The 20,276-nt window shown below is 38.7% G+C and overlaps 1 protein-coding gene and 1 long non-coding RNA gene across 6 annotated transcripts in view; one reads left to right on the plus strand and one right to left on the minus strand.

Moving 5' to 3' along the window:
• The window catches only part of ITGB8 (integrin subunit beta 8), a 51,005-nt gene extending 41,051 nt beyond the window's left edge, over positions 1-9,954 (plus strand). For 2 of the 5 annotated variants that reach the window (XM_015853799.2, XM_015853795.2), the window contains exons 14-15: positions 6,299-6,424; positions 6,678-9,954. In XM_015853799.2, the coding sequence (XP_015709285.1) occupies positions 6,299-6,424; positions 6,678-6,731 (180 nt within the window). In that variant the 3' untranslated portion in view covers positions 6,732-9,954. Of the gene's footprint in view, positions 1-76; positions 4,941-6,298; positions 6,624-6,677 lie in introns of those variants that run through there. The other 3 variants (XR_001553113.2, XM_015853797.2, XM_015853798.2) reach the window with 3 other exon arrangements.
• LOC116653036 lies at positions 381-14,693 on the minus strand. The gene is made up of 2 exons (XR_004306422.1): positions 14,260-14,693; positions 381-7,621 (listed from the first exon to the last, which is right to left on the minus strand). It is a non-coding gene; the product is annotated as an uncharacterized LOC116653036 (long non-coding RNA).
• Between the last annotated feature and the right edge of the window lie 5,583 nt (positions 14,694-20,276).

Genomic DNA, 20,276 nt, shown 5'->3' on the forward strand with positions numbered 1-20,276 from the left:
CATCGTATTCGGTAATTTATTTCTTGCACATAAAAGTTAGCTAATTGTTGATAAAAATTGTATCTTCTCCTTCAAGGAAAAGATGTTTTTGCCTACTGTTTGTACAAGAACAGTAACATACAGACGTGACAAACCAGAGGAAATAAATATCGACATCAGCAAGTTGCGATTAAATGAAACTTTCAAGTGTGAATTCTGAAGACAGTGTCTTTTCTGCAAATGTCTGTTTCCACCATTCTTTTTAGAAGTTACCACTCTGTCAGAATCTCGACTGTTGCTGTTTGTGTCATGCATTTTGTTGGATACTGTAACAACGTGACATGTAAGCATATTCACATAAGGTGACTATGTCTGAAACTATAGCTGCTGTATTTTTATTTTTTTATTTTATTTTATTTTAAAGAAAATGTGCGTTACTACTGTTCAGGAACATTAGTGTTGATGTAGCACTTTAATGTATTCTAATTTATTTAGTTCTGTCATAGAATGTAGATACGAACAGATCTGACAAAGCACTGATCTCGCTCTATTTTTAGCTAGTACTGATGTGCTCTGTGGGAATGGACAAAAACTGTGACTGAATTATTAACATTGCTGTATATTATAGCAATAGGTGAAACTATTCGAATGCTCTTAAAATAGAGTAAATGGTACTTTTATAGTTCTCTCAGTTGACTAAATTCCACTGATTTGTCTGCTTTAGTCTCTTAGCTTTTCCTCATTGCTTAATAAAAATGACTGGATTAAACGAGTGCTTAGTTACCAGTGTGTGTGTGTAGGTACGCACACATACAGATGCACACAGACAAATATATATGTAGGTTTTTTCGTGTGTGTGTCATGTCACCTAAAGATAATTTATATTTGACAAGTACTTTTTAGCTTTGTTTGCTTTTTTCATCATAAAACTTTTATGTGAATATTAAGATATTCGAAAAACTGCATGGCTACAGAAAATGAGTTCCTCTGTCCACCAGCACCACATGCATTGTAACCACTGCCTGCTGACTGTGCCTTTGGAGTCAGCAGCATCAGCTCCAGTTTGATAAACTACACCAGAGATGTCTTTGGTCTGCAAGCTACTTGTACTTTTGCCAAGTAAGGTCTTGTTCCTTTTGTATGTCAGACATAAGTCTGATGTTACACACTCACTCTTTTTTCTTCGTAAATTAGTTGACAGGATTCGTTTTTCTCATTTTGTACTTTACTGCTTTAATTTTTGTTTCTGTGCATTGAGAAATGTGTCCGGCTTGATGTGACAAAGAATCTGCAGTTTGAAAGAAGCGGAGGAACATACTAACTGACTTCATAATTGTAGGACCAAATTCTGCCTTCAGTAATGGACAAAACTCTTGTAAACACAACGGGACCAATATAAGCTCACATGAAAACAGAATTTGAGCTAGAATTTCAAGCAGAAACATTTTTTCACCCTTTTAACTCCTTGTGATGGTAGAGAGCAGATTATTGCTGTGCACTAACAGGCAGAGTCAACCTGAACCACTGTTTTCAGGGGGATTATGATTAAAAACCTGTTAAGGTTTACTTATCATTGTTCTTGTCACACGGTTTTTGAGTAGGCAAAAAAGTATCTGACCATCTTTTTCGCTTAGAAAAACAAAACAAAGAAATAAAACCTCACAAGAGAATACCTTCCTGTATAACAAAAACTATGATGGGCTGCCTTGTCTAGTGGTTGGTGACCCTGCACATAGCAGGGAGGTTGAAATTGGATGATCATTGTGGTCCCTTTCAACCCAGGCCATTCCACAATTCTGTGATTCTATTATATAATTGTTTTTGAACAGAAAACATTCACCAAAATGTGTTTCTCCTAACAGCCCATAAGCCACTTTCTGAAGTGACAGGTATTGGTTTTTGTCTCTAGAATTAATTTTTTCACTGCTAGAGGAAGCTAAATTTAGATGGAGGGCAAAGGAGCTGGTGTGGAAGAAAGATATAATCTGTACCACCTATCATCCAGACACATCCTATTGCTGCCACTTTTCTCCTGTAGCACTTTGTTGTCATTGCAGTGCTGCCTGTGCAGGAGTGCAGACAGTATGTCTTTATCAGACACCTGCCTGAATGTGTGATATGCTCTGTTCAAACACAGCAGGCTTTCAGGACAAAGTCTTAAGTTAAAAAAATAAATAAAAAAGGAAAGGAAGAAAGAAAAAGAAGCATTTTATAAAAAGGCTTTTCTTGCATCTTGCTCAGTGCTTCGCTGTATTGTAGAGGGATCTGGTGAAAAAAGAATAAGCTGTTGCTAATGTGACAGGTCAAGGCTTTTAGAAGGCCCATGGGGAGCCTACATAGAGCAGGATCCTTGGGAGGAGGCTTTGTTTCTGAGGATGGAATCTATCCATGAGAAACTCTGGCTTTACTCAGTGCTTGTTTCCTTCTGCCTTTGACCATGTTTTTCAGAAGAGCTGCTGCAGGAGATGAATAGACCAACAAAAGCCTCACTATTTAGGGAGCTGTGTTCCCTCAGCACATGACCTTAAATGAGAAAGCAGCCTGTAATTCACAAGGAATTTCCTCAGCAGTCACAGAAGGCCTGTGCTTCCTATAGCGCTTATTATGGGAGATATCACAAAGAAATTAGTTCAGATTAATTTTCAAAGTACTGTGCATCAAAGATGCTTGTAAAAATACAGGGAAAATATCTAGCCTCAGTGTAGTATATTTCAAACTTCTGAATAAAGTGGAATATTTTGAAATATACTAGGCTGCTTGAAAAAAATGGAAAGAAGGTCAGATAATTTGACTACATACCTATACCTAATAGTATGCTTAGAGATACTATGGCACTTCATTGCTGATTTGCAGCATTTATTCTAGATTTTCTCCTAGACAGAGGATCTTCCATACCCTTCGCAGCAGATTTGTACATGTTAGAAAATGTCAGTTCTAATCCCACATTATTTTTACCTTCGGTTTATTAACTACGTAACATTGCAGAAATGGCACATTCATACAACTAAAACACATACATCTTCAGATTTGTTTTTGGAGGCCCTGGGAGAGATGAAAAGAATGCTATGCACTGATTATTTCCAAGCATCATGAGCAAGTTAATAACACCACTACAGATGGTGTGTGGGAAAATAGCTGTTTCATCCAGAAAACGTGCACATGGTATGTGAGAAATTTTCATTGTGACTGGCTGAAATTCCCTAATGTTCACAAACAATGTTTCAAGTGGACCTTAAAAAGGAAGGACAGCTGTGTAGGCATAGTTTACATTTTAGCTACTATAACTAACTGGACTTATTTTTTCCTTTCTATGATGTCATGAAAACCTACTATGTAAAGTATTCTTCAGACCGTGGTGGAAAAAAAATATTTTCCCAGTCTGATCATACATTTGTTTTCTGCTTAGTGTGCATACTTAAATGCACGTGCAGCATAAACTGTGGGAGTGAACATGTGAAGCAGTTTCAAGCAACCCTTACTCCTGGTGGTGGCCATAAGGGACAGCAATGCCCAGGACAGAAGGGTGTAGGGAATGCCTTTGCAGTAGGTATCCCAAGCAGACCCAATGCAACCCACTGTTCCTCATGGCAGCTCAACAGAGATTGTGCTCTGGGACCATATTTCTCCACCTGCAAGGGCAGGAAGCCTTGTCACTTTGAAGATGCATGATGTGCAGTCTGCCGTTATCAACACTGCAGCCCGTTTGCATCTTTATTCATTAAACACTGCTTGCATAAAACCTAATGAGGTACTGTAAATCTGGGTGCTGCAGCCCTCCTTGATAGAAAGCAAGCCTTCTGCAAAGTCCTTGGGCATCTGTCCATCAGCTTCTCCCCAGCCCCAGGACCTGCATTGCCAGATTTCAGTGATGTTTTCAGTACACAGGAAGGGTGCTTCTCATAAGGGTGCTGTGTGGCATTTACTCTGCTCTGTGGATGAACTATGATGCCAGTGTTCTTGCTCTCCCTTTGAAACAGAGGTGCAAGATCTATTTGGTAAACAGAAGTGGAGCAGTGTTAAGAATGACACTACTTTGCTATGGTAATCTTGATACTTCTCGATGCACAGATGTCTCATTGGTATTACAGAGAACAGAAATTCATGGAGAGAACAAAAAAGGTTAGACGTAGCGAATGTGAGTGTTTTTGTATAGTGAGCCAAATCAGTGGGATTTCACTGAGTACAAGCCAGCTCAGAATGGTTGGTCATTCTGGGAAAAATAAAATTAAAATAAAATTAAAAAGACCCCAGAAAATTAATAGATTCTTAAGTTTTAGAAATGCTGCTCTTTGTTGACTTTTCTGCTTATTAAAAAATAGTTCTGAATCAGACTTTCATTTGAACAACAGCTCAGATCCTAACTTTTCATCATGATACATGTGTTGTGTTCGAGTTGTTTGTATTTTGAAAGGCGAGGCTGAAAGATGAAAGATTCATTTAGGAAGACATTTGTTTTAGAAGAATTCACTGTGCTAACATCTTCACTTTTGCCTACTACTGCTTCAAAGTGTCTTATTTAGCAATGATGTGACAATGATTAATAATACTACAGTTTTATACTTTCTATTTAACATGTGCTACCTTTTGTAAAAAAATTATATACAGATGAATAATGTTTCCCTAGATTTTATGCATAGAGAATGTTAGGGAAGATGGTTTAATTATATCTGTAACTTCCTACTGTCCCTCTTCCATTTTAAATGATACTTTTAAATCACTACTTTTGTTTGTCTGAAAATATACTGAATATTTTATTATTTAAAATAGTATCCTTTTATAGCTGTTGATTAAATTCAGTTGACTACTAACTTCCATTTTGATATTTATTAATGAGTTGACACTGTAGTATATTGAGATGTTTATTTTTCTATCAGAGCTGTAACAAGTATGACATAGCATTATTTTAATGCAACATCATTGTACTTGCTCTCTAAAAAAATAAAATCAATATTTAATCTGTATGGAATTTTCATATTTTTAATGCCTAGGATATCTCTGGTAAGTTAAGGAAGAGACACTCCCTTCTTTTTTAAGAAGTAACATGTTTTCATCAAGGTGTGCAAATATGTCTATAAAGAGGATATGATTATATTGTTTTTCAAATGGTACAATACCATGTCAGGAGAATTCAAGCTAAATAAAAAGAATACCCGGTTTTTCAGATGTAGCCAAACAGATAAACACGCGTTCAGGATGGGGACAAGAAGATACTTCCTACAAAAAAATAATCTATCTATTAATAGGTGGTTACAGTATCCTGCTTTGCTCTGCTTTGGTAGCAGAGGAGCTCCTGTCCTGCATATGGGTCAGTTTCTTGCAGATGTGTTGTCTATGCCCCTCACTGCAGACCCGTGTTGCTTTATGAGGTCTGGCAAAAACACACTTCAGTAGGCTGGGACACCTCTGTTCTCCTGCGGAGTTGGTAATAGAGTAAGCTCTGCGTAACACCATCACATTTCTCATGGAAATCACTGGTAAACCGATGGGCTTCTCCCACATGAAGAAGATTCATGTTCCTAGGAAGATCCAGGTTTTTCTCTGGGGGTAAGAAAGAGGTAGAATCAAATGATGGCTGATACAGATCCAGTCACTAATCCATGCAGTGTCCAGGCTTTAACAATACACTAGAAAAAATACAATAGAAAAATAACAACAACAACGAAAACTGGGAAAAGATGTACAGCAAACCTAGAAAGAAAAATATTAATCACAAAGGCAATGTGGGCATCTTTGTTGCTTTTCCTGACAAGGCAAGGAAAGCAAACCCATTTTAAGCCTGATGAGGCAGAGGCAGAGGAATTTCCTTTTGCAGAGGCAGAAGATACGTAAGCATATACTAACATACAGAGCAGGCACATGCAACCACTCCCACAGAGAAAAACACATTTTCCACAACAGCTCTTTATGGAGAGAATGTTAATGTTGTCAGCACCTCTGAGTAAACATCCTGGATCAGACACACAGTTCAAGCATCTTGAGCTGCAGACACAGGGTTGCTTTTTGCTGCTTAATTTAAAATCTCAAAGTCAGTGGTAACACTAATCCTAAATCTCTGACAGACTGGCACCAAGTCTATGCCTACTCTCTACGTTGTCGAATGATGGTAAGTGATCTGTATGAAGCCTTCCATCCTTCCTGTGTCCTGAAATCCTGAAAACACGCCTATACACCTTAAAATTTGCAGGAGGAGGTAGGGGTTTGACACTGGCAGCATCATATTTAGCCAGTTTTCATTTGTGCCCATGAAGTTGTTGGTGAGGGCACAAGGATGCTCTAATTTGACTGACTATAATGTAATGCAACTGCTATTTTGTTGCAGATACCATTGACCAGAAAAAGGCTTGCTGCTCCAGCTCTCCAAAGAGGAATGAAACCTAAGTTACAGCCTCTAAAGCCGGAGGAGGAAAAAGATCCTTCTTTCAGCCACTTTTTTGACACCAGTCATGTACGTGCACGCTATTACACAATTTGTCTCCCTGCATGATTCCTATTCTGGCGGGTGACCTGATACACAGAGAAAATTAGGGGCTGCTGCATGTAAGTTATCTGCTCAGCACAGTGGTTTGAGCAAGGATCTGAATACATGTGATGACAGCCAGAAGTCAATTGTTAGAATAACAAATAAAAGCTTTGTTAACAGGCTGGTTTTAACTAGTTAGAAGTTAATCGGAGAAATGGTTGGTTTGTTTTCCTTCCAGGTCTACAACAAAGAGAAGAACTTTGGAAACACACTCCTGCTACCCTGGGCTTGAAACCAAGTAGTTTAAATTTATTGTATGAATTAAACAGAAAATATAGTTTTACAGAAACCTGAATGGTCTGGAGCTGTGTCTGGGGCACAGGTATCCGCATTGCAGTTCATTGGCTTGACGCTTCTGCTTGGGAGTCCTGTGTTCATCCAAATTCTGCCTGTTCTGAATTTACATTACCTAGGCATAGGCTGCAAGTCTGATTTATCAGTTCTAGTGGCCCAGCATTATCATCTCCCGGCCCTTTATTCAAGGAAATAGTGGTGGGTGGCAGAAAGCAACGTTCCTTCTTGCAAATCGTTCATCATCTGCTGAGCCCAAGAATAATATGGCCTCTAGCTGTTTTCTTGGCCTCGAACTCAATGATTAATGAAGGACAGTTACTGTTTAATAAGATGATGTGCGTGCAAGCTGATAAAACTAAACGATTAACCAAGAAACATAACATTGCCAAGTGACATCACATTATGCTTATTGAAATCAGGGCATATGATGTACTTCTTCCAGCTTCACAGCTTGCCAAGTTCCCTTTTTGAGCCCCTAACCAACATTTCATCCTAAGCCTCTGTTTATGCCTCAGCAATCTGGAGAGCCCAGGACCTGTTCCTGACTGGGATTCCCATGCTTCCCAAACTACTCATAGTTCCTGTTCTTCTTCACGTCCTCTTCTTATTTATTAGTCTTTCACCAGATCCTTAAAGTATGTAATTGAGCTGCAATGAAAATTAGACAAATCAATGGACAATTTTATGTGGGATTTCTAGACAACACTTGTTTTACTCTGCTTTTGACAAAATAGAACTTTTAAAGACTTCTACAGGTTAATCCTGGTGCTCTCTACAGCATTTGGTTGTCTTCTTTCCTTCAGTCACTCTGCATTTGTGCCTGGGTTCCTGTGCAAAGAAAAAGAAAAAAATAAAAATTTAAAAAAAAAAAAAAATCAAGCAAAAAGAAAAAAGCCAGCAAAAATAAGTCATTCCCAGATTTCCCTTAAAACTGTGCCATCTGAAATTATGCTTTCCTTGAAAATCAGAGGCACTGAATCAGAAGGCTTCATCAGTGAACAGCTCGTTTATCTTCAGAAGAACGTGGTTTTTTTTTTTGTCTTTGAGCAGACAGGAGTGAGTCCAACTCTGTAAAGCAAAGCTAAATAGAGCACCTCCCAGCCTGGTCAGATGTGGTCATATTCCTCTTCTTTCCAGTGTTAAAAGTCAGATCTGACCACTCATTTTAAGTGCCATCATTCTTTGTATTTTTTTTCATGTATTTCTTTATGTCTGCATATTCCATCCAAAGTAATTTTTCTTCAGTATCAAGAAATCCATCTCTGTATAACCTGTTAGACCAGACAGTATAGATTTATATACTAATATCTACTACATATCCAGATAGAGACTCACAAACATATTTTTCAAATGGGATTCCTCCCAAACTTTCTCCTGCATAGGAGGATCTTCCCTTAAGATTTCCTATACTTATCCAAGTTTTTCTTGGTGGCTATGCTGCTATCACATTGAAATCATGACTTGAAGTGTTCCCCAGTATTCATCTCCTTGAGCCTTTGCACTTTCCTGTTTACCTTTTTTAGCTGCTGTCTCGCACGTTGCACCTAAATTGTGGAAGACAAACTCAGCATCCTGCACAGTGGATTCTTGGGTCATAGTCATGATTTTATAAATAAGAAAAAATATATTTCTTTACCTGGTTTATTTTTTGTTACTGTGAGTCTGGTGTCTTGGTTTCAAACAAGAAAAGAATAAAAAAAAAGAGAACGAAAAGATAACATGTCTGATGAATTTTCAAACAAAAAAAAAATAAAAAAAAAAAATCTAAAAACTTGGTAACTTCCAGGACCTGTTTGGTAAGGCAAAAGGCAAAACGTAAGAAGCTTATTTGAGTTGATGTTCCCTCCTGGATCACAAAGAGTTTATCCAAGCAACTCTAGTATTTTTACATTTTCTTTATACTCTTTTCACTCACTGAAAAATTAGCTGGTATTTGAACTACCTGAAAACAATGCCATGTAAAAGTCACTGTACTGTCCAGGAATTTTGCTCACTGAGTTAACTGGCATTTCTTCCAGTGCATTCATGAAAAATGTACTCAAACTTTGTTATTTTATGAAAGAAAGTTTATCAAATTACTGTCAACGTAACTCGGTATCTTGAAGAAAAGTGTGTTACTGAGTGTAATTGATATCATTTACACTATTTGATACATTTGGTGACCTAGTTCAGATGGAATTCATGTACTTTTATCTTGACAGATTTTACTCCTTCCTTGGTTATGGCCCAGTTACTACTGCTTCTTTAGGCCAACAAAGGTGCTTGCCAACAATGTGAAGTCTGCACTATCCTTTTGAACTACTGAGATAAGGAAGCTATTTTTCTTGAGCAAGCTCTGGCAAAGATATTAGAATTTAGAATTATTATTGCAAGCACCTATTAGAATAGTACCTGTATTATTGTAGTTTTACCTGATTTAAAATTTATAGAGAAACTACAGTAGTGTAGCTACTCCTGAAGTTCAGCAAACCTGAAATTAGTTCACTTTCCTCTAGGTCAGCTATCCCACCATGACAGCCGTATGCACAGATGATAGCTACTCCACAGGGGAAATGCTGATAATTCTTTCTCTCTCATGAGAAAAAAAAAAAAAAAAAAAAAGGAAGAAAAAAAAAAACAAAAAAAAAACCCAATAAAACTTATAGTGTTTTTTCTTCCTTTCATCCTTCTGAATAGCCACAAGAGACAAGAGCAACTCCTAAAGCAGGCCCTTCTTCCATTTTTCTTCCACTAGCATCTCTAAGCGCATGTGCAAAATAAAAGGCATAAAAACACAGTTACTGATTTTCCCCACTCCTGTCTCTCTACTAGAACAAAAAAAACAAATAATCTTGTCAAACTATTTACTAACAGATTCATATTTACTTCATGCTAGAACCAACCCTACAGGAACAAGGCATCTTGCCCCTGGCCTCTGGCTTTATACCTGTGTCTGGGTGGCCTCCTCCCACACATCCCACCTCAAATTCTTCCCAGATGGGTTATTGTCCTTGAATGCTCCTGCTTGATTAGCTTATTAATGTCTTGTCTCTATACAGAGGGTTCTAGAAAACGGAAGATTTTGTAAAGGGGATATTGAATTAGTCCTGTAATCTACACAGTTATGTGAAGGATGTGGAAACAAATATTTATTTAATGAGACAATAAAATTTATAACTGAACAAACCATGAAACATATTATTTCTTTAATAGATCTATATCTTCTGCAGCTACAACTTCATTTTAGATTTTCTGCCTTCTGTCTAGTCTACAGCTCCCATAGCAAGGAAGATACCCACAGCATTCCAGCAGTTGCTCAGGAAATCTGCTACCTACCTGTTGCTTCACAACACATGTTTCTCCAGTGTCTGAGCCTGGTTTCCTGTGAATTATTTCATCCTTCTTTGATCTCTGTACCTTCCTACCTTTGAAGTTCTGAAAAAGTATTTTTTGGAGGAAAAAAAAAAACAACAACAGCTTTTTTGATGATAGGGTAACTTAGAGCCTAGAAATCTGAGGAGGTCTCAAAGTTATGCATCAGAGTTATGGCAGTACGATGAAGTCACACATATGATGTAGCTTTTATATGTAACTTTTATATGCAACTACAGTTGCTGGACTGTCCTGCTGTCAGTAATGTCCTCTGCTACAGTGACTATTACCTTTAAGATGACCCTCTGGGGCGGGAAATCATTATTTTGCCCCTAAGCTTTGTTCAAAATCTAAAGTTCTGAAATTAAAATTTTTGGCAGAGATTCCTTCTGGCACAGCAGAGACCTAAATGCACTCCTACATTTGCTGAATCCCACAAAATGGAAAATTTAAACATATAAAAAGACTATTGGGATAGCTCTGAAAGTAAGACAGAAATCTATTAAGATATTTTCCACAGGATGAATCTCTAAGGTTTTTCCACATGGGGTGAATATTTGGATTAAGGTGGACATCTTGAGAGGATGGAGGAATGGGCCAACAGGAATCTCAGAAAGGATGCATGCCAAGTTCTGCACCTGGGGCCAGCTGACCCCTTGCTGTGATCCAGGCTCGGGTCTGCCTGGTGGGTGAGCAGATCTGCTGGAAAGGGTCTGGGATTCCTGGTGGATACAAGATGAAAGTTAGACAGTTGTGAGCCAGTGCATCCTAGGCTGTACTAACACGAGTGTAGTTAGTAAAAAGATGGAGGACATTGTCTGTACTGACACTTGTCAGATGAAATCTAGATAGTGCATCCAATTTGGGGGCCTCAAGTCAGTAAAGACTGATAACATGGAGCAAGTTCAGTGGAGGGCCACCAAGATAGTTGGGACTTATCACTTGCTTATCAAGGAGAGGCTGAAGGAGCTGGACTCCCTCAGAGAAGGAGAGGCTTCAGGGGGCTGAAAAGTAGTCTACCAGAGCCTATGGGGTGGTTATCCAAGAAGGCATTCAGGCTTTTCTCAGTGGTAAGACAGTGGGCATAAATTGAAATTGAAATGGAAAACTGTTCATTCTGAGGGTGAATAAGCACCAGAAAAAGGTTGCTCAGAAAGGCTCCAGTTCCCATCTCCTTCAGTGCATTCAAAATCCAGGTGGACAATGTTCTGTGCAATCCAAAGCAATAAAGTGTTGATCCTCCTTTGAGCAAGAGTTTGGATTTGATACCTTGCAGGATCCCTTCTAACCTGAATAGGTCTGTTAAGTGTGGAGCCTGGTCATTTCTCAAAAAATACATTGTCTTTATTTCCCTGCATTTAACTCAAGAGGCCTTCAGTATGCAAGTGAAAAATGACACTGGTAGCAATCATTTACTAACAATCTGTTGGAAATGAAAAACTGCCATTTCCAAATTCCTTTACAAAGCAGACAGATCTTCTTCATCGATAAAAACAACTATATAAGGAAATTCAGTACAGTGAAATTTATAGCATACATTGATTTATGAATGCATATTTCCCATCTGTCCATGCAAGTGTTTTGTCATCTAAAGCAAATGACCACATACCCTCTCTGAGGCATCTACAAATCCCCTTAGCTTCAGTGGGAGCAGCATATACATAGATGAAGGCATGTATTGGCTCATTGTCAGTATCATCCTAAAAGCTTTTATCTTGCATTTTTTTCTCCTTAAAGTATTTATATTTCTCCCCTCCCAAGGTTCTGATTAATTCCTGTTGTTGCAGTTATAGAGTTCATCTACATTAGCGGGAAGATCTCTGAAGTCTAATTAAATTTATTGAGAAAGACCATGGGTAATTTGAAATACAAAAACACGAGATCACTTCAGGCCAAAAGTGTCACGCAGTAATATTAGACCAAATATTATGCAATTTTTCTGAATTTCATGCTCTCTTCCCACTCATGAATTGGGTTCAAAAAGCTTATGGAATTTATATTACATATCAGAGAAGTTCCAAATGTTCCTTTTATAATTTATATTCATATTTCCTATGGAAAATGTCCTTTCTCACAATCTTCCCCTGTTAAGCTAAAGTTTGTCCATCACACCAGGCTAATCACTTATGTCCACAAAACTGCAGAACAGAACTTGATTCACCGTCATTCAGAATTACTGTTCAGGCAATTTTTATTTCATAAGGAATTTAAAGGGGATTTACTGAACATGCATGAGAAACATCGCAACAGGCTGATGTCCACCATATGTCAGAACCAGACAGGAAAATATTCTATGTCATGTCATCACTGGCCAGAAGCAAGAACTGTCACAAGACATAAGAAAATAACAGCAGAGGTCAGAATATACTTAGGCCTTGCCTAGCTGGAGGCAGCTTCACAGACATGATCAGTCCTGTGACTTTCCCAAAGGCAGCCTTGAACATACCCAAGATCTGTTCTGATTCTGGTGCTCAAGTCCAGGTGTAGGAACTTGCTGTGAAGCCATCAGCACAAGGACAGCAAGGCCCAGTCAGGCATGTCACAAAGTGCTACTTTCCCTGCTTGCTGAGCACTACCACATTCATCCCAAATCACCTCAGCTGCTCTGTGTGGCCTTTGACACCCTGCTGCACTTCAGGAGGAGATGCTGTGAACAAGGGCTTCCCTGAGTGAATGATAGCAAGGATTTAACTGGCAAGAATATGACTATGTAAGCTGAAATAATGGTGACACACCAATATAACAGCTGAGCAGAGGACAAGACATCAGCAAGTCCTTGGTCCTTGTCCCCTCTGCATTGTTCCTTCTGCCCTGACAGGAATGGGACTAGTCTGCCAGCAACCCCAGGGTTGTCTCCTCCCAAATTGTTACTTCCTGTGGAAGTTTCACATTGAGGCACTGAGAAGGCATGGCACCATTAAGACATCATGAGAACATAGCCCAGGGTTATAGGGTCACAAGCAGTTACTAACATGTACCAAACAGCCTAGGAAAAAACAGCTCAATTTTTGTACAAAATCCTTGAACCAACACAATAGAAACCATAAACTGGGTATGTGTGCTGCCCAAGGTCACACAGAAATCTCTTGCCTTTTTTTGCCTGGTTTGGTTTTCTTCTTCTTAGCTTCTATTCTACAGTGTTGCCCAAACTATTGTTATGCAGCAGTAACATTTTTCTTATTAAACTGGAGTCCTAAGGGTAAAATACTTCTCATAAATTTTTGAGGTGAAAACAACTTCATGGATAGATATAACCAAAGGAGAGAGAATTGAATCTTTAACTTCTGACTGGTAGTTTACAAAGAAAAAAACAAAAACAAGAACAAAAAACAAAAAACAGAGTTTGGCAAGGAAAAGTATGAGAAAGCTAAATCCACTGTCAAATATTTTATTACATTTCAGAATCAAATTGCAGGATCCAAGCTATTTAAATATTAAATAAATAAATAAGGCAATGTAACAACGTGATTCTACAAGCAAGGTTAAATGTAATACTGTTCATGGTAACTTTAGGAAGGTATTCTGATACTACAGCAGTGAAGGTGGACTGACTTCATACTGATTTCATAAGAAAAAGAAAGAACAGAAATAAAAACAACAACTTAGATATGTATGTATTCTGTCAATATTTTTCTTTTCTTAACCAAAAAATAGGGTGATTGACAGTCTGAAATGAGGCTGCACTAATTTCTCAATCTGGTGACAATTTCTCATTTTATGTAGCAAAAATATAAAGAATGAGTCCAAAGAGAACTTTGATTTTTCATCTGAGCCTTCTCTGATAGTTAGAGATTGTTTTTAAACTTGTTTAATAAACCAAGAAAAAGGTTGAAATCCAAGATTAAGGCATAAGCTGAATATGTTCCAAAAATAGTTTGATTAACAATGGTTGTATTTCTATGGCTCTGAGAAAACATTATTTAAAGAAATAATAATTCTAAACCAAAGCAGAATCAATTATTTTTCCTTGAAATTCAAGGTATGTTACACCATGTACCTGCAGGAATTAGTTCTAGCAAAACAAAAGAGTTCCAATTAACTTGGAAATGTATAAACAGAATTGCTTTCAGTTACTTTGTGGGTTATAAGTATACAGAACCATATTATTAACTTACCATCTTACATTTTCCCACATTTTCAATCACAAATACAACAGCTTCATCTGAAGGAACTCAGTCACTTTGCAAAGAGAACTCAGTTACTTTTGCTCCTGGCTAATGGGTCAATGTGAATTTCCTGGGGAAAGTCCCCAAGTAAGAGAATTAGAGAGGTTACCAATGACCTACATCTTCATCACGATGTTGGCAAGCCATGTGCTTGCACTTCATGTTTGTTTGCTGTAATTAATACGGAAACAGAAAGAAATCTAAGGTTGCAGATGGTACTTGGAGATAGGATGTTATTTCTTAAATAAAAACTAATACTTTTTACTCTTATTTTCTTACCAGTTAATCCTGCAGTAATTTATGTACTAATCTGGGAACAACGAATACAAACCACTCCCGAATTCTTTGCATTTGCAAGGTTGAGATTCTTTTATTTGTATTGTGTACTTTACGTCAGAGTAAGAAAAGAAGACAGGCAATATCTGCAGGAACTTCAATCAATAGCAGATTGCTTATGTCAATAACACTGTACTTTAGTCAGTGTTACAAGAAACTTGATTAATGTTGCGACCAAGAAAAGCAGTTACCTTAAGCACAGCTCATACTGTTTTCCTCTGCACTGCTTTGCTGTCCATGTCTGAAGAGCCTTTTGTTCTTCAGTCTAAGACATGCTTGCACAAAGTATGGATATTACAGTCCTACTATTTTGATACTGCAGGTAGTGCAAAAACAGCGTGCCCCAAAAAAAGTCTGTCTTTCCTCCTGGGATACTACTTGACTTGATTGAAGCGGGCACTTGTCTTTTATGTGCCCATAGAACAATATCGCTTCAGAGCAAAACATGAAATACACCAGCTTGCCAGTGGAGACACACCTATCAGTTTCCTACGTATGCTATATTCACATCCCACAAAACTATTACATCACTGAATTTCATGTGACAGATCAGCACACAAAGAAAAAAATTAACTCCCTCTGAGTGTATTGTTCAACACATCTATTTAATAACGTACTCCAGTTCTTAGCCCATAGTCATAGTCCCTTCCTTAGACAGCTGTAGAAGACCTGCAGTGCATTTGTTCTAGTGGACTCATGGCAGTGAAAGCTACATTCAGCTGTTACTTATCCAACAGGTAATAGGGCTGATAGTTAAAGCAAAACTAACTATTAAAATGTTAAAAGCCAGATTAATCCAAGCATCCTTCTAATGTTACTCTAATGTAAATGCCATTTATAACACTGGCATTATGCCACAATGAATCAGGCCTCAAAACTATGTGTTGTGAACAGATGGTTGAAACCTAATATAAGGTTTAATTCACACAAAGGGTCTGTTGCTGTTTGAGGTTTTGTGGCATCGTTGAAGCTCTGAGAATAAATTAAAGCCTACAGTATGTTTATTCTAAATGTTCTATTCTCTTGACAATTGCTTTGCATTCTCTATGAGAAATAAGCAGTAAATGTGCAGAATGGAGGGCTTTTATCCTCGTAGCTTTAATTTCAGAACATCCAGAAGATTTCTGATTTTATTTGTGGATTCAGTAGATTCTAGGAATGCCACATGTATCTATAACTAGGTTCAAAATTAGGTTATTTGTTAACCTTCAGGAGCAGCCCACAGCTGCTCACCATTGTGCTGCAGGCAAAGCAAGCCCCACACAAAACACCAGTGCCTCTCCAACATGTCATCATCCTGGTGATCCTTCTGAGATGCTGTGTATGAGACGAGTTGTCAATCTGGGAGCATCTAGGGACACTCCAGTGTGATGGGATAGGGCAGACAGGCAGAAAGACAGAGTATGAATAAAAGCCATCCAGCTAAACACTAAGCCTGTGATGCTTTCCTCCCCACCTTCTGTAAAATGGCTCTTTTGTAAGCTGGCAGGTCTGGGGATCTCACCTCATGCAGGGCCATCAGTCCTGAGGCCATGACCAGTAGGGCCAGCTCAGAAGAAGCCCAGCCAAGATTGGGCACTGTGCCCAATGCTCCAGCATCATAGCCTCTATGCTTATGACAATGGTGCCATGTGGCTCAGATGCTGTTCTCTCTGCTCTTCTTCATCTCTATTTCAGCACTTAAGAGGAGAAAAAACTAGAACCCCTGACTTACTTTCCACAGGAGATCCAATTTGCACACTGCAGTTACCAGTAGTGCGCCAGGTCTCCTCATCTCTTTACAGAAAAACAAGTTCTTCCTTTGTGCTCATGCCTCGGGTGTGTGTAGGAGTCTTTGGTATTATTCAGTACGTGCATTTTTTCAGTTTTATCCAGTGGTTTTAGGTCTCAAGGGTACTACTACTTTTCCTCATCAAGGGGATCCCTCCTCCATGCATGATCTGGTCAGCTATTTGTACAAAAACTGTTTATTCCTCTGGTTTTGAATTATGCCTATTAAAGAATTTGCTTTGCTGCAAGAGCGGCGTCTCTGGGATTCAGTGCTGGCCCTGTGCCACTGTTTCCACATGCAAATGGTTGGAACCGCTCTCAGCATTTCCATCGTGGCTTTGGGCTTCTACAACCTTCATGGGTATCATTTATTTATGGGGGCTGCTCCAAAAGTAATGCCTCCTGTTTTATTACTTTGGCCCACGACATTAGAGGCAGATGGTGGTGGTAGGGTAGTAGAGATTGAACCTTTCTGCCATTATTCTGTTATGTCTTATTGCTCTGTGACAGACAGCAACACAAGAGCTGTCTGACAGAGTGGTGTCTGACATGGAAGTGTGTATGAAGCAAAGGTGTGGAATGGAACTGTTCCAGGCAGAAAAACAACAGGCACCCATGGTGCATCCCAAATGGCATTCATTGACACTTGCTGAATATTTCTAGAGACCAAATAGTGGGTGTTAGTACAGTGGTGAGTTATGCATTTCAGCAGTGATGACAATGTGATAGAGAAGCCATATTTCAAACAGCCATGCACAGCTGTCACACAATGAAATGAAGAGTGTCACGTTCAGTTCACCCATGCAAACCATCTAATGGAGGTGACTATGCTGTAAAATAGTGTTGTTGTTTTTTTTTTTTATCTAAGGATTTGTTCTATCATAGAGCATTATTGTGCTTTTGGTTATAGTTTCCAAGGAAATAAAAAGGAGGCATTACTTTCAGAGCCTCCTCTACTCCGCACTGATGAGATCTCACCTGGACTGTGTCCAGATATGGAGTCCTCAGTACAGAAGGGATATGGATCTGTTGGATTGCATTCCCAGGAGGGACACAAAAATGATCCAAGGGATGGAACACCTCTCCGACGAGAACAGGCTAAAAGAGATGAGTCTGTTCAGCCTGAAGAAGAGAAGGGCTCGAGGACACTAGAGTGCAGCCTTTCAGTATCTAAAAGGGGGGTGTAAGAAAGAAGGGGACTGACTCTGTAGCAGCTTCTGTTGTGGCAGGACAATGGGAAATTGTTTCAACTAGAAGAGGGGAGCTGGTTGACAGATTGGCTGTATGATGCAGCGTATGCAGAGATCAGCAGGCTGGTGCCTCAACCAGCATCAGCCAGCTTTAGAAGGGGCAAGGGGACACCTCTATTTCTGGGTCTTGTCTACCAATGTACCATCTTGTTTCATGCAAAACTGTGACAAAAGTCTATGTTTAAGAACTGCAGTCTGTTGCGGTCATTCAGAAGTTACCAAAGGCAAGTGGACAGCTGAAAAACAATGTGATTGTGCAAATCTCTCCCCCTCTTTTGGGGGGTGGGGTTTTTTTGTTTGTTTTGGAGGGTTTTTTGGTTCTTGGTTTTGTTTTGTTTTTTGTTATATTTTTTTAAAACCAAAATAAAAGTTAAATCAGTAATTTGTAAGCTTTCTTCCTTGGTTGCTTTGGTAAAACAGTGGTGACCACCCACATTGCAGCTGTCACTGGGTACATATCTGCCCATGAAAAACGAGTCAAAATCACAGCCAAACACAGAGTACTGAGCAGAGGTCACTTATAAGCAACACTCTGCCAGTAAGGCCTATCAAAAGGATGCTGCTGCTGTTGCTGAGTATTGTTATGGTATTATTGAGGTTGTATATCAGCCTTTTATGACCGCTGTTTCCTTGAAACACTGCTTTCATAACTTGTATCTCATTGGAGTAAACATCATATGTCAGAGCCTTCCGGGCTATGACTTATAAATCTTTCTCAGTTGACCTCAAGGAGAGAGAAAAAGGGAGGATCCAAAGGACATCAGAAAACATAAATAAATAAAGTCATTAAAGTATACTTGAAATCATGTACTATGAACAAGAGGCCATAAAGAAAATTAGGCAATCAGGTTCTGAAAAACTTGACTAGGAGATCATGGAGTCTTCTGAAATTCCAGTGTTTGGACAACTACTGATCTTAAAAATTGCAAACATTTGACCAAGAAGCTTGATTTCATTTTGCTAGACCTTTACATTTCTGTTTTCTCAGCTGTTTTCCTTTTCTTTTAGTTTTGATGAATTTGAAGACAGTGGAGCTGTATAAACAGGAATGAAATCAAAGTTCAGTTCTGTGGCAGTTGCTCAAATGGCTGTTTTGGCTGTTTGATCTGTTCAAGTAGCAGTGTTTGAGTGATGTCATAAATTTCACAACAAATTGTACTTCCTATTTGCTGCAAAACTTGACTTATTTGTGTTTATTGCATTGTATGTAAGATAAAGACTTTGCATCCAGATTGATTGATTTATTCGTTTGCATCTGAAAAAAAAATAAATAAATAAAAACAATCCAGTTTTGCAATAGTTAAATAGAGCAATTCTGCCATCCAGTGGCTAGCTAAGCTAACTCATCTTTTCTCCTACATGATTTGTTTTTTCTCATTGTAGAGTATGAAATTACTGTAAAGTGTTTATTCCATAATTGTATTCCATTGATATATGTAAAAAAAGCTTTAACATTACTCACAATGTTTTCCTAATATTGTTTTGAAACTGGAGGCTCACAAGAAAAGAAGGATGTTGCATAGATCTTTATGGATCTACTACAGATAGATTGCATGTTACTATATATCTTATCAGAAAATGTCATGCCTTCAAGCTATCCACATATATTTGAAGCAACGATCATGGGCATTTATTACTACACATGCTGGACTGATTTCTGCTTTCAACTTTAACCTTACCACTTAGCAGATTTCTGTTCCTGATTCCATGGGAGCATTCTCAAGAACACCCAAGAAAAACAAAGCCCTGGAACTCAGCTTGCCTACTTGAATCATTGGCAGAGCATTTGATGTACTATCCACAGTATAACACTGTAATAACAGGTAGAATTAATGTTACTGATCTGTGAAACATCTCTGTGATTGTTAGTGGAAAAAAAAAAAAAATGTCAGAAGAGGTGAGCTGAATTGATGGGAGAATGATTAAATATATGTGATCACTTTCATATGTAATCTCTCACACTCATGTCACTAACACAATTCCTAAAGAAATGCTCTGTACCACAAGGTGAGACCTGGTCTTCATCACCTGAGCCTGTATGGAGCAGAATGGGAAATAAGGACTTGAAAACATATCCTCACCTCCAAATCTAAATGTACAGTGATCACTTCCAAGAAAGAAGCACTTTCTAGGTTGCAGGATCTTATTGGTGAATTACAAACACATTTTGGGGGAAAGCTTCATTGCACAGATTACAATTCTGTGAAGCTCTGCACTCTCATGACCCTGGCAGTAAGTGAGAGAGGAATGCCCAACCACTTCACTCTTAACAGAAGCTCTGTCTGTTTATTTTCACTTGGACTTAATTACATCTTTTCGTCTTCTTGGGATCTGCCCACAGCCCAGCCACAGCAATTCTTCCCAGAGCTGCACCGCCATGCGTGATGACCCCACACAGAGCACCCGACAGCAGGGAGGGCTGCCAGCACCACTCCCATTCTGAGCTGTCCTCCCCATCTCCCACCTTCCCTGCATTCCCATCATAGGTGTGACTGATTTTTATTCCATGAGGATTAAGTATTTCCCAAGTAATTGAATACAAATTTTCTTGAACACAAGCAGCAACTACTCCTGTGCCAAATAGGACTTCCACAAAAACCTCTGTGTAAT

The sequence above is a fragment of the Coturnix japonica genome, chromosome 2 (assembly GCF_001577835.2).
Source record: "Coturnix japonica isolate 7356 chromosome 2, Coturnix japonica 2.1, whole genome shotgun sequence".
Lineage (NCBI taxonomy): Eukaryota > Metazoa > Chordata > Aves > Galliformes > Phasianidae > Coturnix > Coturnix japonica.